This window comes from Aquila chrysaetos, chromosome 14 (genome assembly GCF_900496995.4).
Source record: "Aquila chrysaetos chrysaetos chromosome 14, bAquChr1.4, whole genome shotgun sequence".
Lineage (NCBI taxonomy): Eukaryota > Metazoa > Chordata > Aves > Accipitriformes > Accipitridae > Aquila > Aquila chrysaetos.
The window spans coordinates 21,819,218-21,845,565 of NC_044017.1; the positions used below are offsets into that span (position 1 = coordinate 21,819,218).

At 38.6% G+C, this 26,348-nt stretch overlaps 1 protein-coding gene across 4 annotated transcripts in view; it reads left to right on the plus strand.

Moving 5' to 3' along the window:
- Positions 1 to 26,348, plus strand: part of PCDH9 (protocadherin 9) — a 696,978-nt gene that overhangs the window by 302,480 nt on the left and 368,150 nt on the right. The window contains exon 3 of one of the 4 annotated variants that reach the window (XM_030036363.2): positions 49 to 114. The exons of the other annotated variants lie outside the window; for them this stretch is intronic. Within the exon in view, the coding sequence (XP_029892223.1) occupies positions 49 to 114 (66 nt within the window). The remainder of the gene's footprint in view (positions 1 to 48; positions 115 to 26,348) is intronic. 4 annotated transcript variants of the gene reach the window in all.

Below are 26,348 nucleotides of genomic sequence, written 5' to 3' on the forward strand. Positions count from 1 at the left end.
GTAGTAAGAATGACACATCTTTTTTATTTAAATATTGTTGCTTTTTAGGCACTGAATTTTGGAGATATGCCGAAGTACTTGTGGGAGATTTGGGTACCTGACAAACCATGGGTGGTAAGATATCAGATCCACTGACATAAATAAAATAAACATTTAATTTTAAGATAGGTGTTTTGGGCCCTGCTGTCACTGAATTCAGTGGGCAAAACTCCGGCAGGGCTTGTAAGAAGTCCATTACTGCAAATTTATGCAAGTGTGTTTACATTCTTTTCAATATTGTCACACTGGTGTGAAGCTGAAGTAATGCCTCTAGTGAACTAGAACTGTGCAGTAGCATCTGACGGGGGGAAGAGAGAATTCCTCAGCTGAAGGTTGTAAGATCTTTAATCTTTACTCAGGCAAGCAAGCAGTTAGCTAGTGCCCATTGGAGCAACTCATGGTTCACAGGTGGGCCTACTGTATAGTACCTTTCTCCAGGCACCCTCGTTAGTCTTGTTTAACACTTGCTCTGGACTCCAACCCAGTAAGTCAAGGAAAATAACAATCTCCTTTTGAGCATCATGTGGACTTCTAAGAAAATGAGTCTGGCAGATGCTGTCTGTCCTCCAGTTTCAGAGGCAGTAATCAGAGAAGAACCAGGGTTCAATGCTTTGATTTCTAAAGCTCTGCAGTAAGGAGGAGCCATGGTTTATTTAGACGCATAGTTTCTTCTCTGTACAGAACTGTCTAGTCCATTGGTTTCCATGCTGGCTTTTTTGTGTGAAATAAAGGACTGTAGTATCTATCCACTATCTGTGCTTTTTAATGAGAGTCTCTCCAAAATTAATACCAGAAAACTCCATGTAGAAGTTCAGAAATTCCAATTGTTTTAAAGGTTAAAAGCAATAAATGCAATTTAAATTTAATTGCATCTTATGATACATTTAATTACATTTGTTCAACTGTTCAAACTACAAGATTACAGTAAAAAGTTGTTTCCTTTATAAAATAGCCCTCCTTCCCCAAAACTAAGCGCTCTGTGGCACTTGCTTTAAGCTACATCAGCAGAAGAAAATTTCCTGGAAACTGGAGATTCTTGTGTCAGGCATTAAATTTAAAACTACATTTTTTAGCTACCTACTGGGTATTTGACTGTTTAACCTTAATAGTAGGCTGTTTTAGCCTCAATATGGGCATTTCAGAGATAAGGGAATTGCTTTCATTTCGTAGTGTAAAATATTCTAAATAAACTTTGTTGAGTCTCTCTTAGTGCTCTGTTAGTCTCTGTTAGTTGATATAGATACATAAATCTAGATATCTATCTCCTCTCTAATGATAGAGAATGCTGTGGTTATATATTAATTCAGTAACACAAGAATTTGGAAGGAAATTTTTAATGAAAAAAAGGCATTACACACAGGACAAAGTAATTTAAACTGAACACAATAGTAAGTGGGATTTGCAGTTGTACTAGATGATCATTGTAGGTCCCTTCCAACTGAAATACTCTAGTCTATTCTATTCCAGATACTAGAAATTTAGGTGCCTATAGCTATATATAAATTCTTATTCAGGCAATGGAGAATGGTTAGACCACTCTGAGGTGGATTCAGGCAGTGGAGTACCATCTGAGACTAAACATGCACTTAAGCTCTTAGCTCAGTTGTGGGATGTCTTTTTTTGTATCAGAACTAGAGTATTATGTTTCAGCAGAAGCTGTCACTTCTAATATTTTATTTTGCTGGATATTAATTACATAATAAACAGTCCTGATGTACTGTTTTATTTAAAGCTCTAAGAACAATACATATGTAATACTTCATGGTCAAGTCCAGTTTTTTGAGAGAAAGTGTATTATTCTGTACGTTACACTGTAAAAGCTGGTCTTTGAGGAGTTACAGGTGTTAGGGAAATCTTTTTCATAAGTTGGATGTTGATTACTAGAAAGTAAGTTCTAAAGTAACTAAACAGGAAGTTCTAAGCTTTTAAGCTATTTCTGGAAGATTTTATGGAGCGCTCTCAGCCTTTCCCTAAGAATTGTTGCCCTTTGTTAGACAAATCTTTTCATCTAGGTTCAATACTTCAAGAGAGTTAAACAAATGGGTAAACTATTTCCCATGCCTGTTCTAGGTTTTAAAAAATGTGAAAATTTATTGTCTTTTCTCTACCAGCTGATATTGGGCATGGAAAAATTTGGGCTTTTTTTTTCTAGCTGACAACAGTAGCCTGGCTGATCAGTTTAATTGAAGCTTCTCTTCCATCCATGTGAATGTTAGGCTTTGAAAAAATCCTCCAACCCTTTACTTAGGGAAAGCATTTAAAGTATTTTATTTATTTTTATGGTTTTAATATTGATAGATCTTCACAGTCTGAGCAATAACTAAGTAATGTTGATGGTCTGTAAAGTGAATGAGGACTGCTCATTTTGCAATGCATTATTGAGTATGAATAAAGATGTATTGTATTCTTGCTTTTTAAAAAACAGTTGAATTACCTGTGAGTACATTGCTGATCTAAATAGCAATTACACAGTCTCTTTCTAAAGGGTTCTTGGCAAAGAAAATCTCCATTAACATTGTATGTAACAGAATCTAAAAAACCCTCTTAAAACAAGTTTCAGACTTAATGGATTTTCTATTTCTTGAAGTTAAATTTTAGTTATTCCCTTTAATGTTGGTGGTAGCTGGACCTAAACATTAGATGCAGAAGTTCTTAGATAAGTGTCTGGTGTACCTGATTAAGCAGCAGTTCAGACAGCACGATTTTGTGGGGGAACTAGGCTGGGGCGGACGGATGCAGGAATGGAAACACAACAGTCGGTGATGAATAATCTAAAATGTATTTAGCGCGTGGGAGGGATGGTAGCATGTAGATAGCAATTTGTCTTTTAAGAAACCTATTCTACAACACATGCACACAGATAGACACCAGTCAAAGCTGCATTTACTCCAGCCCAGTTCAGGCCAGCATGCAGGTGTATAGGACACTCACTCCAACAGTGCAACGTGTCTGGGTCCTGGTTGTCAGCAGGACTCCTGTGTGCACGGTTCAGGCTCAGCCTTCTATGGGATGCTGGATGCCAATGGATGTGTCCGCTCATGAGGAGTTATTGTCTTAACTGTTTATTGGTCGAAAAATCATGTTGTTGGCGTAAGCCACTATAAGCCAAGCTAGTGAGGCATGTGGCCTCACTGGTCATGTAGCCTCAGGCCAATCTCCTTGCTATCATCCATGTGTAAGGCCAACTAGCATTGTCACTGAGGTTTCTATCACTCTGGTCTCCCAGTCCAAATGTGTTACAGAATTGTGAAGTCAGCAACAATTGTATGATGGAGTTCAGCTAGAGCAGCTTTGTTTTCCATCTCATACCAGGTTAATTTTGTTATTTGCAGATGGGCAGATGTAGTCATGGTCGCATTTATCTGAGCAGTGCTTTTGGGTAGACTCCATCTTGTGATGTGTGATCAAAATGATCCCTTGTAGGAATATAATGGTACTTTGGCATTGGTAACATTAACATCTGTTCCTTTGGGGTGGAAACACCCCCTCCCACCCCAACACATGAGCACACAAATCTGGGAGTATGCATGTATAAAATGGAGAAAAAATGCATGGAATAATCAAAAGCAGGACGCAGATTTGTGAAGGATGTATTACGAGCATAAAGCTTATGACTGAGTCATCCTAAAGTAACATTATCTTTCTTCAAGAGAGGAAAGAGATGTAGAGCTGTAGGAAATGGGCTAAGGTTAAAGGAAAGAATCTGAGACTATTCAAATATCTCATCTGAGTATGTTCCATATAAATGACTTGGTTTCCAAACAGTAGATCATGCAGGAATAATTTTTTTCCTGTAAAAAGAAAAAACAAAAAAAAGTAGCTTTTTCTCTGCTGTTCAAGCTAGATGATAATAATTGAGTCAGGATTCTGAGGAATGCTCTGTACATTTTGTTTTTTGGAGTCTGCATATACAGATATTGTTATTAAACCTGGCAGAAGTTTTCACAATTTGTGTTTTGTTCTGATCATAACTCTCTGTGCCTGTTAGCTGATAAAAGAAGTCTCTTAAGTTGGATGTAATTCAGGGATCTTGGACAAACACTGATCTTCTTTGTAATTAGATTTTATTATGACTTTGTTTTCAAAAGTAAGCTGCTTTTTAGTTTAGAACCATCATTAAAATTACTTGTGAAGCAGCTCTTTCAAATGAGTTAAAATAGATGCTGGTCAATGAGGTACTGCTCTTCTGTCTCAAATGCGATTGAAGTGAAACTGTGCAACCTCAGATTTATATAAAAATAAATGTTTACATATATATCTTGACTTCATTTTTCTCCCTAATTAGTAGCATGCAATGTACCATTCTGATTTTTGATTCACCCCCTTAGTGCCTGCACCTCCCTTTAGGGATCCCAGCTGTTTTCCTCTCCTGCTGTAATTGAAATCAAACTTGTTCCAGCCTGTAATTGATAGTGAATCTAACCATCTAATGTTTTCTGTGAGACAGATGCACAGCAGAAGCACATGAAATGGCATATGGAAAGCCAAGTGCCCTACTGGGGTGAAGAAAGATCCATTCTTGTTTTGTTATACAATATTCCAATACTTTAATCAACTAGTTCACCTATATTTTAGTAAGTTAAGATTGTGATATGTGTAGAAAATTTGGAGTATATGTGATGTATTAATTGAAAAGGTTAGGCCAAGTCTGTCTGCTCTTATGAAGAACTGTGCCTCCAGACTGCTCTTACATATTATCCTCTTCACCTGCTCTTTTCTTTTCCGATGTTAAGGAAAAGTATTCTAGTGTGTCTGAACGTTGTTATGACGGGTCTAATGGCTCATATGGGAATGTAAATCTAGATATTCTCTCTCACCCTTGTTTTGGCATCTAGTGCAAACCATAATCTTGTATAAAGAGTGCATCTTTTTGTCTCTGGGTGAAGACATTTGCTAGGAATCTGCCATTGGAAGCAGGATGCTGCTGTCTGTCAGCACTTTGATATATTCCTGTTTTTCTTTCTCTCTTAAACCATATAATGCTTCCATTCTTAAGAGAATAAAATAATAAGGCATTCCTTTATCCTATATCTCTCTGCCTCTCTCTCTGTATATAGTATATGAGAGAAATGAGCATCAGTCATGAATATTTATGTTTAAGTAATATTTTAAACCATGGGGTTTTGGTTGCTTTTTTTTCCCCCTCTCTGTTGGGGATCTACTCTAGTTCCTACACTAGAAGGGTTATATAGTTTTAATACCATTCTTCTACCTCTAGCTTCTCTTCATGACACAATAGACAGTAATTAAATACAGAACTAAAGAGAAGTCGTAGGTTAATAATAACTATGTTGGCTGCTGGATTTCTTGAGCTATTTTTGAAGCATATTTTCTAAGCAGAAATAATGTAATACTCCCCTGTGTGGATTCCCTCATATCTGGTTTTGAAAGGAGCCTTGTGTGTTCCTTCCAGTACTACTGATAACGAGGTGTTATCAGTACATCTGAGTCAGGCAGACTAAGGCTTTGAGCGATTGCATCTGTAACTAAGACTGAAGACCTAGCTTAAGTCAAAAATCACACTTATTCTGTACTGTTCCTGACTCTAAATATGGTTGCCCTGTGTAAAGTTCAGCAGGATTTCTCCTGGGGTAGCAAAGTTCCTTTAGGTATATCTAAATAAATATTAGCTTTCTGATGAATACTTATAAAGAGATTTGGAGGAAAGCTAGTTATTCTGTAACTCCTCAGATTATACCTGGTTTCTCAGGGACCTGAGAAAAAATAGAGGAGAAGTTAACTTCTTTATACTGCTCACAATCACAGTGGAGATTATTCTCATTAAATATTTATCCATCATGGAGGAGGAAAAGAGTTGAGTAATCAAACAGTTGGTGTTAATTTAAATGTCATAACCACAATTAGAAAAAACATCCTTGCAATCAAATTTTATTGTGGTTTCCCAATCTGTGTTCTGAAAATATCCTTCACTCGAGGATTTCCACTCTGAAGGAAGAGAGGAGAGCACAATATAGATTTGACTCAATTTTCCTGAACTTTTTCCTCTTTCTCAAAATTCCATAAACTTCTGTGACTTAGTGATCCCTTTATAAGATATACTAGGTTAATTTGGGGTTGTCAGTTGTTTCCTGCAAATAGAGTTGCCTCCAACTTGATCACCCTCTACCCTGAAAGAATGATCTGAAGCCACTAGCTGTACTTTCTGTGTGACCTTAATGAAATCAATACAATTGACGGCAGAGGGAGAAGTTGATGTGTTTTTTGATTGGTTGTGGTTGTTGTTGGGGTTTTTTTAACATCTGTTTGTTTTTTTGTTTTTGTGGAGAAGAAGCTCATATACAAAGTAGTGCATTTTTGTTGATGTTATTACAACATCAACTCATTTCATACTGTGTCAGGTTACTTATCTGATACTATTTCTAATAGCATCATCAGAACACTTTTAGTTAAAAGTAGTTCTAATATTAAAATGTGTAATGTTTAAACAGATTAGCTTTGATGTATGATTAGCTTTTCTGTGTATTACACAGAAAAAAATTACATCCATTGAAATACTACATAAAAATGAAAAGTACTAAATATATTAAGGCTAGGCATGTGATTATTCTTAATAGTCTTGCTATATGCATGGAGTACTGTTCTATTATCATGGAGTAATCTAAGTTGGAAGGGACCTTTAGAGGTCATTTGATACAGTGTCCTAGCCAAAGAGGGCTAATTTAGATCAGGTTGTTCAGGGCCTTGCCCAATCAAGTTTTGAATATCTACAAGGCTATCTCCAAGGCTTGCCACGGCCTTGCTGGGCAGCCTGTTCCAGTGTTTGATCATCCTTGTGCAATTTTTTTCCTTCATATCAAATTAGAATTTTCCTTGTTGCAACTTGGGTTCTGTTGCTCCTCATCCTGTCACTGTGCAAAAAGAGTCTGGCTACATATTCTCCAGGCCCTCCCGTTAAGTGGCTAAAACTGCAGTACTTTTGCATCTTAAGGGTGAGCACGTGCAGCTCTCAGAGGCCTTCTTTATAGTCTCCGGCCTCTTGACCAACTTGTTGAGCCTTTGCTGGGCTTACTCCAGTGTTTTTCCTGTACTGGGGAGCTCAAAACTGGACATGTCATTCCACATGCAGTCTCATACATAGAATCATAGAATTATTTAGGTTGGAAAAGACCTTTGAGATCATGAGTCCAACCATAAACCTAACACTGCCAAGTCAGCAGTGTCCTTAAGTGTCATGTTGCCAAGTGGCACATCTAGATGTCTTTTAAATAGCTCCAGGGATGGTGACTCAACCACTTCCCTGGGCAGCCCGTTCCAGTGCTTGACAACCTTTTCGGTAAAGAAATTTTTCCTAATATCCTATCTAAACATCCCCTGGTGCAACTTGAGGCCATTTCCTCTTGTCCTATCACCTGTTACTTGGGAAGAGAGACCAACACGCTGAATAGAAAGGAAGAATTGCCTCCCTGAGCTTTTTGGCTATATTTTCACTGATTCAGTTTGCCCTTTGTTTAAGGGCACACTGCTGACTCATGCTGAAATAGTTGTCCACCAGGACCAGCAGGTCTTTTGCTGCAAAGCTGGTTTCTATCCAGTTGGCCCCCAGCCTGCATTGCTGCATGGGCTTATTCCCTCCCGGGGCAGGACTCCATGTTTGCCATTGCTGCACTTCTTGAGGTACCCGTTGCCCATTTATCCAGCCCGACAAGCTCCCTCCGAATAGGAGCCCGGCCTTCTAGCGTGCAGAGCACTTGCCCCCCCAGCTTGGTGTCATCCGCGCACTTGCAGAGGATGCACGCTGCCTCATGATTCAGCTTATTAGTCCAGACATGCCATGCAAAGGCAGCATTGGCCCCATTATCCACCCTTATGCACCAGCTGCCCATTGGACTGTACACCTGTGATCACAGCCCTTTTGAACCTGGCAGTCCAAGCAATTTTTCCAGCCACCTGGTAGTCCACCCATCCAAACCATATTTTCATCAAGTTGTTAGTATGGACAAAAAAAGTGTTGCTGGCATCACTGTACAACTTTTTCAGGAAGGCAGCCACCTCATCACAGAAGCCGATCAAGCTGGTCAAGCACGCTTTGCCATTGGTAAATGCACGTAGGCCGTTTCCAGTCTCCTCCTCCTCCTCCTTTATGTGCCTGGACGGATGTGGCTTCCAGGAGGATTTGTTGCGTAGTGAGGCTAGGCTGACTGGCCTGCAGTTCCCCTGATGATCCTTCTCCTTCTCTTCAAAAATGGGTGGTTTTTCGAGTCATCAGAAACTTACCCCAATCACCCAGACCTTCGTAAGACCATAGACAGTGGCCTTGCAATGGCATTGTCTGGCTTCCCCAACACTGTTACAAGCATCCCATCTTGTCCTATGTTCAATTTACTTAATTGGTTTCTACCTCGATCTTATACCGTGGGTAATTCTTCAGTCCTCTGGATCCCGGCACAGGCTCTGACCTGGGAGGCTTGAGGCAGACTTTACCAGTAGAAACTGAGGCAAAGAAAGCATCTAGTACCTCAGCTTTTTCCATGTCTTTTGCCGCTAGGGTCCCTACCACTTTGAGTGGCAGCCCCATGGTTTCCTTTGTCTTCCTTTTCCTGATAGTATAACTTTCTTTTTATGCTTCACAGTCCTCACAGTATCAACTCCAAGAGAGTATTGCCTTTTGTGATTCAGCTGAGCTCAGTCGGCATTTCCCCATTATCCACTCTGACCTTATGCTCTGCTTGTTTGACTTCCTGGGCATCACACTGGACTTTTTCTGTGCTTTGAGGAAGTTGTCATTGATGATCAATCAGCTCTCCTGAGCTCCTTTACTGCCCACGGCAGTCTCCCATTAGCCCCCACCGAGTGGATCCCTGAACAAGTTTAACTCTGCTTTTCTGAAGTCTAGGTTTGTAATTGTAATTTTTTTCCTTTTTTTTGTTTTGTTTTTGAGTAATAGGTCCAGCTGAGTGTCTCTTCTGGTCAGTTTGTCAGGCACCCATATGCCTGTATCAAAAAAACAGTTCTCGATGCTTGCCAGAAATCTCTTGAAATTTTCGTGTTCCACCATTTTGCCCTTCCAGAAGATGTTGGGGTTGTTTGTATCCTCCCTGAGAACCACCCTTGTGATTGTGAGGCTTCCCCCAGTTTTCTAAAGGAGGCTTAATTTCCTCTTCTTGATCAGTCAGTCTTTATCAGACACTCATCACTGCACCCACCCTGATCTTGACCCATCAGCTCTGGACTGGTTGGTCACCTGCTCCAGTGCAAAGCTCCATGCAATCAAACTACCCTTTTCCATAGAGCGCATCCTCTCTTCCTCGCTTGTCCTGAGGAGCCTGGTGGGTTCCCTGCGATCTGTTTTCCACGCTGCGCGTGTCTGTGTACAGGCACTTAAGGTGAGCCCCCCAGGTGCACTGTGTTCACCGGTGACGTTCCTCGTGTGTCGTGCTTGCTCCTGAGCACTTCCTGGCTTTCTCCTATCCCTCCCTAAGTCTCAGATCATTTGTCCACCGTCTCCAGATGTTTAAAGGCCCTTTGACTAGATTAGCAAGCTTCCCTGCAAGGCTGGGTCTTGCCCCACGTTATTAAATACACGATAACATAGAAATACTTTGGTATATTTGTTTAACATGTACATACAAAATATCTATGCACGTATTTTATGTCTGCCCATGCTTAAATACTGTATGCAAGTTCATGAAGAGAACAGACATTGTATATATTGTTATGTGTTTGTGCACAGCAAGAGAAAGAGGAGAATGTTAAAAACTTCTTAAAGTACTGAATAATTATCTTTTTGTTTGGGAGTATTGTCTTCAGCTTTTTACCTCCTACATGCTTTACTGGCACTCTTATCTTTCAGTCTGATTTTTCAAATGGTACAATGTGTTTTTGTTTTTGTTTTTTTGAACATCATTGAAGTGTGAAACTGAAAGCAGTCATACATATGCTTGGCCAATTTGATGGTGATGGTTTATTCTTCTTTGTAAAGAAGGTGTTGAAATGTTTTGGAAAGGCTGGTCCTGTATAGGGGTTCAAAATACAGGAGTTAAAGAGATACAACAACTTTCATGTTCTTTTCTTCCAGAACTATAATCATACATAAAATAAATTTGAAAAATCATCAGCATGTATTATTATAAACACACGTGAACTGTAATACTGAATTGTACTATCAAAAAAGACATTTTTAAATACTCCCACAGATTTATTTTGTTTAAAATCTGTTTTTCTTGGGGGGGGGGGGAAAGATCATTTTCAAGTATCTGAATATTTTAAGGAAGATATATCTATTATTTAACGTTACTAATATGTCAGTCATGTTTGGGAAGGAGGATGCCACAGAGGTTATCCATGTGGCTTTGTTTGATAGTATATTTGCATGAGAAGTCTCTTGGACATTCCTGTTTGTGTACCATTGTTTATGCTATTTTGTTTTCTTAAACCAATAATTATCATTGTAGGTGGGAGAGGTGAGGAAGTATGCGTGAGAAAAGTTCTTCACAAATTTTCTTCATCTGTCCTATACCTATTAAAATAAATTTACTTTCCGTACTGAAGGATACACTTTCAGTTGCATTTTCCCTTGGAGGAGGAGAGAATTAAAAAGAACATTGTGTTCCATAATTCAAAGGTTTTCTGATCTAGTGTTAAATGCAGAGGTGGAGTAGTACAAAAAAGGGTACAGGTGTGATTCACAATAGTATCAATTTTACTCTTTTTTGGGATGTGTGTGCGCATTTCCTTTGATTGAAGATTATAGTGTCACAAAAAGAATAATTTTTTTTTTCTGTTGATGTTTACCTAAGGTGTTGGTTTTTAGGTGTCCTGTCTTATATGCTTCTAAATGGGTAGTTGACTGTATTGGAGAGCATGCAGCATACTTTATAGTATCTCAAATGTTAGCAGACCCCATGTTTAGACAATTGAATGAAGTCTTAGTACTTCAGTGCCTGTACCTGGAGTTTAAACACCTATATTGTGGATGCCTAACTTTGGGTGTCTGACCCTAGAGTTGAAACACAGCCGTCAAGTTCATCCTGTTTTTTTTTTTGTTTTGTTTTGTTTTGTTTTGTTTGGTTTTTTTTTGTTTAGTTTTGGGGTTTTTGTTTGTTTGGGTTTTTTGTTTGTTTAGGGTTTTTTGTTGTTGTTTTTTCCAAATCATATCCAGTGAATTTGTTAAAGAAACTTGGGAAAACTCTGCTCACAGAGATTGAAGTGGTGTATGGATGTCTAACATTTTTGTCCGTCTTTTTTGTGCCATGTGACATCAGATGGTGAGACCTGTAAAAAACACAGCTCACATGGTTGTCACTGAGGGCAGAATTTGATAAGCTTTCAAATGCAGAAATTGAACAGGGACATGAAATGTCAGTATAGGCTAGCAAGAGTGTCTTGTGGGGATAAACACAAGTGATACATAAAATGTAATTGGGCACCATCTTTGTCAATGAAGAAGCATAGATAAGGATACCTTTATCCTGATTAAAGTCAGCGGACATTTGCGACTGACCATAATGCTTCTGGATTTTACCCACTCTATTTGACTGAAATGGAAGTTGGCCAAATATGTGCCAGAGATTCCTCTCATCTGTAGAAATTTAGTCTGTTCTGGGTAAAAGCTTTGTTACTATTCCTTTCATCAGGGTGAGTTATGCAGACATTACTTAATAGCTTTAAAAAGTTTTCCTCATTTGCGATGTTTCACCTGATTGGAGAAGAGTAGGATCAAACATTTGTAGTGAATTTAGTAGCCTCTGAGGATCCAAAATAGGAATAAGAAAGAGGTTTCAATTTTTTGCATGCATGATGTATCAGATTAATTGTTTCTGGTTTAGGATTAATGAGGCTTCATGGATAGGGATAGAGTGGATAAGCAGTCAGTGATCTTTGTAGGAAAGGAATAGAAAGTATTTTATTCTGAAATGTTTCAACAGTGCTGATTCTCTTCAATCAATTTTCTGTGTTTAATGCAGTGCTGTTTTGAGCTGTCATATTTCTTATATACTGCAGCACTGTAAACCCTCACAGCCTGGACCTTCCTTTAGAAGATTGGGTATATACGCCTGGGTATGTGAATGTAGCAATCAGGAAATAGCACAAAGTGAAATGGCTGTTACTGCATGTTCTTCAGCATGACAATGTACTGCAGATCACAAGGATTTATTACAAGAGGGGTTTTTTTTGTTTTTCTTTTTTTTTTCTTCTCCACATGATCTCTGCTGTGGTTTTTTTTCATTATACCATTCCATTGTCAGAAACAGTAAATCCATTAATAACTAACATTCACTCACTAAATATTTCCTTAATACAGAGTAAAATAAATCATTACATTTTGCTTCATATTCTTTGTTTCCCTCCTCCCAAAATACAACTTGACCTCTACCAACTTTTGTTAAGTTCAGTATCAGAGGCTTTACAAAGATGAAAGCTGCCAAGTATATTTGCTAGCAATACATTTGTACACTTTTCAATTTACAGAACTGGCCCTCAGTCTCAGTTTTTAATTTGGTGCTTTAGATGAAATCCTATTTGGGGAAATCAATGAGAGGTTAACCAAAGCCTAGGCAGCTGTAGTGGTTAGAAGTTGACAGCTTTGATTGCATGCCAAACTGACATCTAGGTTCAGTTTTTCTGTTTTACTTATTCCTCATTCTCCAGCCTTTTGCCATATCACATGACATTATTCTATCAATCTTCGATACTGGGAGGGGAGAATTAGTGTGCTCAACAGAGCATTGCTTGTTACCTTATACTGTAATTTTACAAAGTCGGAAATATCAAATGAAAAAAAAATATACAGCAAAAATAGATATTTAACACAGAATTTCTGACAAGGTTCCAGCTGCTGTGCATGTTGTTCTGACACCCTTCACTGCTGCTGATTTAAATCAGGCTAGTGATTAAATCATATCATTGGTGGAAGGTAAAAGGCCAAAGATTAATTTATACAACACAAATGATACATACAAAAATACATTATTCATACTCACTGCATACAAAATTAATGTGGGCCACTTCATGTTTTCCACCAAATTCCTTTATCTTTTTTGTGTTAAAAAAAAATTTAAAATGTTCTTGATGAATTAATATGGTAGTTAAATGGAATGTTAGCAATGAAATTAGGACAGTTAATGTAACAGGATGTAGATTTCCCTCTCCCATCTTACTAATGGATTTAAGTGGGGGAAAGAAGAAAACTAAAACAAAGACAGTTCTCAGCTATAATGTTTTCTACATGTAGCCATGTGTATAGGTTATTATATGTATTATTACTCATGTAAAAGCTACTATGCAGAGATCAGTTAAGAAAGTGAGCAAAGTGTCCAGGCCTGATAACAGAACCCACATTTGCTGTGAGCCTTACAGTGCCCATGTCCATTTTACCATGTAAAACCAGCCTCCAGATGTCTGTGGAGGCAAAAAACCAGGCACTGTAAACAATGTGTAACAGAACAGCTTTTGGCACTATTACAGTGACAGAAAGCAAAGGCTAGAGGGGCAAAAATTAGAGATCATGATGCTGGGAGAAGGCGGGAGCGATGGGTTCCTGCTTGTAGCAAAGATCCTTCACTAGTTGCATGAAGGCCCCTGACAGAAGCTCTGTACATTGCTCATTGCAGCCATGGGTTATTGTCCTGGTTTTGGCTGGGATAGAGTTAATTTTCTTCCTACTAGCTGGTACAGTGTGTTTTGGATTTAGCATGAGAACAATGTTGATAACACACTGATGTTTCCGTTGTTGCTAAGTAGCGTTTATCCTAAGTTAAGGATTTTTCAGTTTCCCATGCTCTGCCAGCAAGCAGGGGTACAAGAAGCTGGGAGGAAGCATGGCTGGGACAGCTGACCTGAACTAGCCAAAGGGATAGTCCATACCATAGGATGACAGCTCAGTATATAAACTGGGAGGAATTGGCCAGGAAGGGCGGATCACTGCTCGGGCATTGGTCAGTGGGTGGTGAGCAATTGTATTGTGCACCACTTGGTTTTTTCCTTGGGGTTTTTTTTTGTTTGTTTGTTTTATTATGTTCCTTTTCATTATTGTTATTATACGTTGTCATTATTATTGTTAGTAACACATTTTATTTTACTTTAGTTATTAAATAATTCTTATCTCAACCCATGAGTTTTACTTTTTTTGCAATTCTCCTCCCCAACCCACTGGGTGGGGGGAAGTGAGTGAGCGGCTGTGTGGTGTCTAGTTGCTGGCTGGGGTTACACCACGACAGTTATGAATAGTAGCTTTGTGTCAAAGGCAAACACCTTTTGATAACACTGTTCCATTACAGGTATGACTAACATTGAAGGCTCTTTTGGGGAACCTCTTATGTCACGCTTTTATTTTATTCCAGTTGGCTGAATCTTTCCTGCTGGAAGTAGGTCTGAAGGAAGAGTAGGTGTTTGATCTTGCTCTGATTAAAGTCAGTGCAAAATTGGTTTTGAGTTCAACAGCACGAATTCAGTCTATAGAGAGAAACCATTTAAGCCCTTCCAGCACATTTAGAATATTTCCAATGTGAAATGGGAACTCAGAAGGTGAAAGCTTACGGTTTTTTACCTAAACTTCTTTTTTGCTAGGCATTTGTTAAGCAACCGGAGATTGCTTTGACATGCTATTATTCACTGTAAGTTGGGAGTTTAATGGAATGAAAAGCCAGGAGCAGTAAATTAGATCATCTTTCTGTATTTCTTACTGTACTTTAAATACTACCTCAATAGTAATCCCAGAACATAAGGTATGGTTTTCAAATGGTGGCCTATAAACTTCTAGTGACCCACTGTTTCAAAAAAACTATGCAAAGAATGACTCAGAAAACCCTAAGAGGTTAAGTTAATTATATTAATATTGAAATTATTCATCATTGTCTGTGATTATAGCTGGCTGTGTCTTTTCCATGTTGTTGACAAAGGAGGTAACAACTGAAATTAAGTACAGTATCAGCAAGAAGTGCTTCTTTGGTTTTTGGGATTGGGGTTTGGGTTTTTTTTTTTCACGAACATAACAAATCTCAAATTGACCTACGGGGTTTCTTCCCTAAATTTCCTTTGGGGTGTCTTCTTCAGCTGGCTGGAGTAATTTCTTTTTTTAAAATCACGTAGTAATTTTATGTTCTCTTCTGCCATTTTTAATTTTTTTCTCACAATGGAATGTACATTCATGTAAGCAGAGAACTGTTTCTATTTATCAAAGTAATAAGTGCTTGGCATGAGAATTTGGCTTCTATCTAAGGCTGGACATATAACTAAACATTGGAAAGAGTATAGAAACAGTGAGAGAGCAAATTCCCAGACATAGATTGGTGTTTAAAGAGGTTAGCTTCTAAGCTGTAGAAGGCAATTCAAAAGAAAAAACAAATTACTTTATAGCTTCGATGCCGGAGAGCCTGTAAATACCTAAGGTTTTTCAGGTGAAGTTTATGTATCTAAAAATCTGCCAATGCGGATGCACAGAGGCAACACCCAAATTGACTGAACTAAATATTTTGTTGTCAGACCTGTGAATTCCAAATATGTTTAGGCACAAAGTGGTCACCTCTGTGAATGATCCCTGTGAGAAGATACATCATCTAGCAAGTGGATTTTAGGAATGCGTAGCATTTGCTGGCCGCGCTCAGTACAGCACGAAGCACCAGCCATCACCATTTTTGCTTGGAGGTGGACAAAGGCAGAGCCAAGCTGCAGTGCAGGACGCTAGCACAGTGGTGTGCAGCGTTTTGTTGGGACAGAGCAGAGCACTGTCGAGGGAGGAGCGTATGACCTGTCACATAATGATCATAGTGTACATCTTTTTACTTCACATATGCAGAATTAAAGTTTTGAACCTATTGTATTTATTCAGTGAAATCATATTGGGTAATGAATCTGGCATCACAGACACTTAGTGCCTTTCCTTGAAGCTAGTGCAGTTTCTGTATGGCAGGGAACCCAAGATTTGTGGTGTAGGAAAAGAGAGCGAGCTCAAACAAAAGGAATCATGGCTTAGTAGCATATTTTCAGTCATTCTGGCATGTGTGTGCTCTTCATTTTCTGGGTTCAGTTCCAATACTGTTATTTGCCCAAAGATTTTAATGCAAAAGCAGTTTTAAAAGAAAGGTATAGAATCCAGGGCAAAAATTCAGATTGTTAACCTCTAACCCAGCTCCCATATTAAAAAAAAAAAAAAAAAGAAAGAAAGAAAAGAAGAAGAAGACAGACAATTTTGGGGGTAAACAAATTCATAGAAATTAAAGAAGTGAATTACGTTTTAAACTGTAGTCTCACAGAGATGTTTACCTCAAGATTGCAGGTATGAACAAGTCCAGGAGAGAAAGATGCATCTACTGGGTGTTTCCTGTTGATCAGCATAGCTCTTCTCCTCCATGACTAGCACTATCTGCCTGTCTTAGTACACAGTTGCAAATTCCATTCCAAGAAGTTCAGTATATTACAGAATTTAGGTGTGCAGCTTCTTCAGGAAGTCTGCCCTGAGAGTAGGTACCTAGACACCTAATGTCCTTTATGGGTCTTTACAGAGATCTATGGCATATTTAGAAACAGATTTCTCATTTGTCACGTTACAAATTTCTTCTGTAATGTTACTTAAAGATGTGGAAACTTGGCATTAGGAAGCTTTTGAACAAAACAAAACAAAAAGATGAGAGAGGAACACATGTATTGTTTTTGTATTGTTAAAGAGCCTAAAATCTCTGTAATGAACATGCTCCCCTCCAAGCATTTAATCCTTATGTAATAAGTAATACTGATTTTGGAATAAATTTGTCAAGTTGAAATAAAGAACTAATCATTCTAAAGATTGTTTTACACTTCTGTTGCAGTGACTAGATTTGAGACTTACAACTGCTTTAAAATTACAAAGTAAATGATCCTGCCCCAAACCTTTATCCTAATACTGCAGCATTCAGAGGGCCTGAAATCACTGTCTGCAGATTATGTGCAACTTCCATTAGGTCAATGGCAATCTTTCACATCTTGTGTAATGAGACTTAGGGTGCATAGCTTCAATCTGCATATATTTTGTTATATTGTGTTATCATGTGATACTTCATGATTCTTTCCCTTGGAACCAGCTGCTTCCTTATTCTATTTATACAGGTCATGCTGTGTAATCCACAAAGATTGTGTTGTCTTTGCTTCTGTGAGGAAAATATAAATTAGTTTATTGTGAAACCAAAACACAGCTCAGGACCCCACATGAGATGCATTCTCAATTGCAAGCATTAATGGTGTTAGGTTTACAAACACTGGCAGGATATGTTGAAAGATGGACTGCTGCCTGGGCTCTCTGAAACAAGTTATGAACCCCAGAATGCTAGCATGAAATCCATGGAAGCTTTACCATGATTTTTGTAAAATGTCAAATTATGCCTGAAGAAAGATGGACAGCTGTAACTCATAAGCACAGTAGGAACAGATGAATTGCAAGGTCAAATTTTGTTCTGGAGTACAGCACTAAGATTGATTTTTATTTCATTTTTAACTCCACCTGAAGATTGAAAAATAATGAAATTAGGTTTTCAAGCTTATGCATGAGTGTCCATAGAGTGGAAGGGCCTTCTCAGAAGTCTCTCTTTTTTTTCTCATGATTTGTAAGTATAGATTTTTTGTGGCTATATGAATGAAGATGACTTAGGAGAGTAAAACTTCTGGGAACAGTGAACATCTGTAATTTTGAAGGAAAGGAATTCATGACCAATTTTCATGCAAGTTTTCATGTGCAAAATTTAAACTCATACATCAGTTGTGCAGAATAAATTTAAAACAGCTCTATCAACCTGCTCTCTCTTGAAAAACAAAATCTCTAAAAATTATATGAGCTGTATAGGGGGTGTCACAGCAAAAAATACTTTCTATTTAACCCCTCAATATAAGGGTAGGTAATGAACTAAGTAGTCACCATCTGATAAAATGAGCTGACTTCCATGCAGGTCCCAGAAAGTAAGATACGCCCTTTTGTTTGTTTTTGGCAACCTCTGCTAGGCCAAATGAATGAATTCAGGGACTCAAATATTCCTTCATCCTTCAGATCCTATTTCAGGAATGCTGAATCTGAAGCTTGATCCATCTGTTCAGGGCTTGGCACAGGATCTGGATAAGGAGTAAGATTGAAGGACAGCTTTTCAATTCATTTGATCTATCAGCTGATCTTGAACCAAAAGCAATCAAAGGAATTGTTTTGCAGTTGGGGGTTGTCTGAACATGGAAGGAGATTGCTTGTCATTTCAGGTGTTGTATTGTTCTGTGCAGCTAATTTCTCATCTACTACATTTTGGAAACTAAGGATGGGCTTCCTCTTTCATACCTTTGTCTACCTAAAAGTTATTTTTATATTCTAAGCTAGTTATCGCAGGCTTTCTCTATAGTCGGTGTAAATTTTCAGAGAATGTTTCTTTTCTTCTTCAGTAAGTACTCAAAGATAACTGAAGTTAGGTGCTCCAGGAGTGTACTCATTTCCAGCACAAAGTCCAGCTTTTGAATGTCTAAGGTCAGCTGAATCTCAGCCTGAAAAATGAATTTAAAACTATAAACAGTAAATGCAGTGTAGCTGATTTTAATCCAGAGTTGCTGTCTTTGTTGCTAACAAGTGAGAGCTAGGTATGGAAGTAGCAGAAAAACTGAACCAAGTCAAATACTAGCTTACAAGCCTATTTTAAAATAAATGCAACATATGGTTTGGCAAGATGTACTCCTAGAGATTATATGATAGAATTTCTGGTGTTGTAGATGTTATTTATTGAGGTTTCTAATCACAGAATGGTTTGGGGTGGAAGAGACCTTTAAAGGTCATCTAGACCAACCCCTTCTGCATTGAGCAGGAAAATCTTCAACTAGATCAGGTTGCTCAAAGCCCTGTCCAAACTGACCTTGAATGTTTCCAGGGATGGGGCATCTACCACCTCTATGGGCAACCTGTTCCAGCGTTTCACCACCCTTGTTGTAAAAAATTTCTTCGTTATGTCTAGTCTAAATCTGCCCTCTTTTAGTTTAAAACCTTTACCTCTTGTCCTATTGCAACAGGCCCTACTAAAAAGTCTGTCCTCATCTTTCTTATAAGCCCCCTTTAAGTATTGAAAAGCCACAATAAGGTCTCCCTGGAGCCTTCTCTTCTCCAGGTTGAACAACCCCAACCCTCTCAGTGTTTCTTCATAGGAGAGGTGTTCCAGCCCTCTGATCATTTTTGTGGCCCTCCTCTGGACCCGCTTGAGCAGGTCCATGTCCTTCTTATGTTGGGAGCCCCAGAGCTGAACGCAGTACTCCAGGTGGGGTATCATGAGAACGGAGTAGAGGGACAGAGTCACCTCCCTCGACCTGCTGGCCACACTTCTTCTGATGCAGCCCAGGATACGGTTGGCTTTCTGGGCTGTGAGCACACATTGCCAGCTCATGTCCAGCTTTTCATCCACCAGTACCCCCAAGTCCTTCTCCGCAGGGCTGCTCTCAATCCCTTCATCCCCCAGCCTGTACTGATACCAGGGGTTGCCCCAACCCAGGTGCAGGACCTTGCACTTGGCCTTGTTGAACCTCATGAGGCTGACATGGGCCCACTTCTGGAGCTTGTCCAGGTCCCTCTGGAAGGCATCCCGTCCCTCAGGAGTGTCAACTGCACCACTCAGCTTGGTGTCATCTGCAAACTTGCTGAGGGTGCACTTGATCCCACTGTCTGTGTCATTGATGAAGATATTACATAGTACTGGTTCCAATACTGACCTCTGAGGGACACCACTTGTCCACTGATCTCCATCTGGACACTGAGCCATTGACCACTACCCTCTGGATGCAACCATCCAACCAATTCCTCATCCACCAAACAGTCCATCCATCAAATCCATATCTCTCCAATTTAGAGAGAAGGATGTTGTGGGGGACCGTGTCAAAGGCCTTACAGAAGTCCAGATAGATGACATCCATAGCTCTTCCCTTGTCCAGTCATGTAGTCAATCCATCACAGAAGGCCACTAGATTGGTCAGGCAGGACTTGCCCTTGGTGAAGCCACGGTAGTGGTCTGGATTCACTTCCCTGTCCTCCATATGCCGTCTTAGCACAGCTTCTAGGAGGATCTGTTCCATGATCTTCCCAGGCACAGAGGTGAGGCTGACAGGTTGGTGGTTCCAAGGGTCCTCCTTTCTACGCTTTTTAAAAATGGGTGCAGTGTTTCCCTTTTTCCGGTCACCAGGGTCTTCACGTGATTGCTGTGACTTCAAGTATAGAGTGGCTTGGCAACTACATCAACCAATTCCCTCAGGACTCTGGGATGCATCTCGTCAGGTCCCATAGACTTACGTGTGTTCAGGTTCCTCAGGTGGTCATGAACCTCATCTTCTCTTACAGTGGGAGGGACTTTGCTCCCCCAAGCCCCATCTTGCAGTCCATCTACTCGAAAGGTGTGGGAAGAGAGGTTGCTAGTGAAGACTGAGGCAAAAAAGTTGTAGAGTACTTCAGCCTTCTCCTCGTCTGTTTTTACCAGTTCACCAGTCGATTCTGTCGGGGGGTACGCTTTCTCTGACCTTCCTTTCCTGGCTGATATACCTGCAGAAGCCCTTCGTATTATTCTTTGCATCCCTTGCCAAGTTCAGCTCCAGCTGTGCGTTGGCCTTCCTGACCCCATCCCTACACAACCGGGCAGCGTTCCTGTACTCTTCCCAGGATACCTGTCCCTGCTTCCACTGCCTGTGCATTTCATTCTTGCTCTTTAGCTTGCCCAGCAGGTCTTGACTCATCCATGCTGGTCTCTTGCCTGCCTTTCCTGATTTCTTACACCTGGGGATTGAGAGCTCTTGCACTCATGACTTAATGCTTCTAAAATGTATTCGTCTGCCGGAGTTGTGAAGTCTGCTCGCAATCTAGATTCTTCAATATCAGACAGCTATTGATATATTGGATGTGTTGAGGAAAGTGGAAAAAAAGGGCCTGGCATTAAAGGAAAGTTCAATATATGTAAGTATATATAGCTTGTGCTAAATGGGTATGCAAAATATAGCCCCTAAAAAGGCTTTTTTGAACATCTTTGGAAAGTAGAATTATTTAACTTTTTTACAAATTTATACGTAGTATAAATTTATACTGTAATTTATACGTAGACGGGTTTTTAAATGAATTTCACTGAAAATATCAGTACAATGAGTGTTGATATTTTTAAATTGGCTTATGTAAATGTTGCAGGAAAAAAAACAGTGAAAGTATCAATCAGTCCTTCAGATATCTGAAACTAGATTAGACAAAGTTCTCAAGAATGTCCTGTGGGAAATAATTTCCTCTAGAAGAAGAAGAGTTATCTGGCTATATTTATTTGTTTATTATTCTGTGGTGCTTAAAATCCAAAATCTATATCTTATAGTTGAATCTCGGCCAAGAAGTGAAACTGCTATGAGAACTAAAAACCACATCACATTTCATTCCAGGTCAGAATATTAGCTCTCCCTTAAACAGCGATTTAGGGTCTTTACTCAGTTCATTTCTGATTGTTCTTTTGATATGTTACTTGCCGAAGCACTGTGTATTGCATTCTCCAGACATTAAATGTCTGCATAGGAGAAAAAACAGAATTTCTGTAATTTGTTGAATGTCTCTTGTTCTTTCACATTGGTAAATGTCATCATGTATGTCCTTTTCTTTCAGGTCTGTTGTTAGGCTTAATGTAGTGTACATTCACATGTCTGTAAGGCAAATTCATGTCTTACACTATGTCTGAGTATTTTTTCTCACTGACTGTGATTTTTGGGGTAATGTTTGGACTAAGATTGCGAGAAGTAGTAGCTATACTTTTGAAACTGTTGTCATGGTGTCACTCTTTATATGGTAAAACAAACTTTCTGAAGTTCCAAATAGTTACCTCTGTAGAGTCTTTATATATTCTGGCTTTCCCAGCTGTGAATCAAGAGCCCGTTAACAAGATTTCTTTCAATCTCTATTGCTACATCTGGCACAGATAAAGAGGTACCTTCTAAGGAAGATAAGATCTAAGCTATAAAGGTCCTCAAAGATTAAAATCAACAACTTCAATTACTCCTCACACTGGTCCAGAGTTAAGTGTAGTTCAATCCTTGTAACCACCTCCCCGTAACAAGTGAGTCACACATTTTGTACCGCATGAAGGCTATGAGTATTCTTAAGTGTAGCCTGAGACTGAAGCCATCATATAAATCTAGTCCAGCTGGACAACAGTATGACTTAATTTTTTCCTCAAATTGGTGTACAACATTTTTGCATGATTTCAGGGAAAAAAAAAAGTTTTGTTTAGTAAAAATAAAAATAAATTAATTGGTTTGGTTTTCTTTCAGTTTAGAAGTATTTTTTAAACATACTGACCATACCTGTAGTGCTATTTGAAAGAGTATACCATGGTCAGCTCTCCGGCTCTGATACCGAGTCAAGAGCATTTAAACCTAAAGTCTTCTGTGGCCGATTTGTTTGTAGATAGGTTGTTGAAACTGTCTAGAACAGACCCAAAAGGTAATATAGCAAGGTGAATGATCAGGGGCCTAGTATTGGAGGTTAGTTTCATTTAGCAAAATAGTTTACCTAGTGGTATACAAATACATTGTTATGCAACATGATAAATGGTTATAAATTCTTGAATAACAACTGTATTGAACTACAGTTCAATAATTAATAAATAATTGCAAAATTAAACATAGGTTAAGCCTTTGATAATTTACATTTGGCAGGTTTGGGTTTTTTTTATCTTGTTGTCTGAGATATTAATATAGTACTCAGCCCATGTACATTTAATTTCATATACAAGTTCAGCCTTCCAGACATATTTACACCTGGCCGTTGACTGAAGAGGAGACTTAGGCAACTAGTCTTCTACCTTAAGTAAGAAAGGCTGAATACAGAAACTAGTACTTTTGTTTTATTCCCTTTCAGAGTGTTCTCTCATAATCCAGACCATTCTGTTATACAGGGAACTGTAACTCACTTCCTTGACAATCCAGAGAAAGTACTTTTTGTAGAAGCTAGAAGTGGGATGACTCCCATGCAGTAATGTGTTCAGCACCTTATAACAAAACCTCATTCCAAGTACACTAATTACCAACCAGCTCCTGTAAATACATTTGTCTGATTCCCTCACTATAGCTGCAAACTGTAGTCCCCTATCTAAGCAGTTAGTGCTGGCCTAATATGTTGGCAGATGGCATGCTGGTCCTTTTCCAGTAGAGTCTGCCAGCTCACATGGCTACCACCCACTCCCTTCCTCTTTCCCCCACCTTGCACCTCCTGTATCTTTTTAGTACCCTTGCATCTCCCCAGAGCTCTTGGAAGGTGGTATATTTAGAAAAAGGACAATTTCATGTTCCAGGAGATTTTAAAACTGTAGCCAACTATGGCTTAGCTGGCATGCTGAAGTTTGCAAGAGCATCTGTCTATAAAATATTCTGACTCTACTTCTTACTGATCTCTGTTGGAGGTTTTGAGGGGAAGCTTGCAGTTCTTGTTCTACAAACTAAAAAAAAAGCCCTTTAAAAAAAAATCCTTAAAGTGTTTGAAACTTGATAGAAAATATATTTTACTAGTACCAAAAAAGACAGCTGCAAGGCTACTACTCTATCTTCTCTCTCCTGCTCACTATGATTTATTCTAAGAACTTGTGCCCTCAACAGAAAATTTGGAATAGACTTCTCAGGATGAAGGCTCTGGAAATAAAGACTATTTAATATCTGAAGTAAGAGTCACACTTTTAGTGAATTATAAAATCTGAAAGTTAAAGTAATGAGCAGCACAAAAAAAAAAAAGACATTTCAGCTGTGTGGGTGTTAGATTTTCTTATTAATTAATACTCTTATATAACATTATAGAAAAGTCTAATTCTATGCAAGATCAGATTCCCCATAGCGAATGGTTGGCTATGCCTCAAAGGCTATATACCATTTACAAAGAAAACATGGGCAAATAATGAGTGTCAGGAAGTTTTGTTATTCTCAGTTTAAAACCATAAAATAATTTTGAATTTAGTAGTTATTTTTAAGAGTATCTACCAGCTATTAAAAAACATTTTGGCCATCTCCATCAAGTGTAATGACACAATTTGTATAGGCAGAATAGGTTTGGTGCTTCTACATTTTAGCTTATGGTGCACCTAAACTTCATCCACTATTTGCATGAAAAATGTTATCATTACATGAAGGTAATTAGGTATCTGTCATTGCCAGATGCTGTTCCCTTTTAAGGATGGTGACATTTCAGCATTGAATTATGACTGGATTTGAATAAGGAGTTACAACAGACCTTCTCTACACTACTGCCTTATCATAAAGCACACTGTACCTCAGTAATTGTAGTTTTCTTCATGCCATTTGCAAGGAGTGCTGTTTAGGGTGGAAAACAGGACTCAGAATTTGTGAGGAAAGCTGGCACAAATTAAAGCTGCAGTTATGACTGAAAGTTGGCAGACAGAGACTACGGAGTAGTTTGCTCCAGCATGTCTATCCCTGCACGACTGGCTTCATTATTGGCCAGCAAGCAAAGGAATGAAAGCAAAGAAGTAGCAATCAGAGCATTAATCTTATCTTTCTTTACTTGGAAGTTTTCAGTGAATAAAAACAAGAAATCATATGAAAAATGTGATGATCACTGCTTTGGTGAATTCCTGTATTCAGTTGCAGGTTGCCTGACAAGGTGGGGTTTTTCATAGGGAAGAGCTGCTCGCTCTACTCTTTTGCACTTCACTGAAACCAAGATCTTGTAAGCTTGTTGTATTTTCTGAGTCTATGGAAGCAGAGATCAAAGAAATATTCTTCATCATGTCTATGCTCCATTTGAAAAGTTGATGAGCTATAAAATATCTTTTTGCTTTGGTTGGTCTCCACAGCAGTTCCTTAGCTGAGTATTTGCTTCATGTGGCATTAACAATTCCTATAGGCAATGTTTTAAATCCCAGAGACTTTCTTTGAAATAAGATACCCAAAATGCGGGGATCCTGTTTTTTTCTGGATATAGGAGGTGGTTTTGTTGTTTTTTTTTTTAACCACATGTAACTGAATAAAATGTGGCAGTCAGAAGACTGGAATGAGTCAGTTATACATCTATTGACTTAGTATTTCCAGTTTTCATATATCAAATCCAAAAGAAACTTGCTTGGTTCTGCTTATGTTATGTCAAATTATTATGATATGTCTCTCAGTCATTTTCTGACAATTTCCACTGTTGTCGTAAAATTGTTAGCGGTGTGTAGGGTTGATATAGTAATATTTTCAAAAATAACTAATGGCTTTGGCTTTAGTTGTTGATTTTTGCTTTTTAAGCCTATTTCTTTTTTTGAGTGACTGTGGTGTACTATTATATTTTCACAGGTGCATAGACAGTAAAGGTAATAGCTAAAGGGAAAAAGTCCTATAAACTGTAAGAGTTGCCTGCACACTGCACCCTCTCACCTTGTCACTGCTAGATCTTTGGGTTTCTAACCACCTTCTAATTGCAGCTGCCTTCCTGAACAGCTTTGTCTCTTCATGATGCAGGTGAAATTCAGGCCTTCATCCTGACTCCAAACTGGGTCTTTTTTAGGCTAGGTGTTAAATTTGGAAGAGACTTCCTGCATGTCACTGTAGTTCTAACAGAATTATGGTACCCCAGTAATAGATTTTCAGGTGCAGCTGAAAAAGAAGTTAATGCATGAATTTGTTTTTAGCTCTGTCTCTCTTAAAACAATAACGGCAGAAAAGTGTAGTGAGTGCAGTAATACACACTTACAAGACACAGTTTCACCAGATCCGTCACAGGATGTTAAGCAAGTTTATTGTTTGACATATCTTTATTAAAATGCAAATTCTGGCATTTTCCCAAGCTGGCAAATCCTTTCCACTCTACAGTATGAAGCAATAAAACCCACATAACTGTATTCAGAGAGAATGTAATATTGCCTGGGCAATTTGCTAAAACCAGTAAAAATTTCAAACTTGGATAAAGAAAAATTATTAGAAGATTCTAAAAGGAAAGAAGTAAAATCATAATCTGGCTTTCAGTGTTGTCATTCTCCTACCTTTCTTATTCACCAACCAGTATTTTCTCAGTATTTTTATTGTTCAGTACTGACCTGCATGTTTTGTAATCATACTTCAAGACAAAATGACTCAAATAGTGTCCTAAACATTTTTGACAATAGCTTATCAGTATAAGCATTCTAGCTCATATATATTTGAATATGATATACATAAATTGAAGGCAATTGTACGGTTACATTGTGAACTAAATGAAGAAAAAAGGGGAAACATTTCAGTAAGAAGGAACTGTGTTTGACTAATGGGGCGGGCGCTGAGGTATTCAGCATGCTATATAGAAGGGAGTAAAGCGTAGCATATTGAATTACATTCCTTTTGATCAATTAATATCTCTGTTAGCAAAACCTTCTTTTTTTTAACCCAACTGA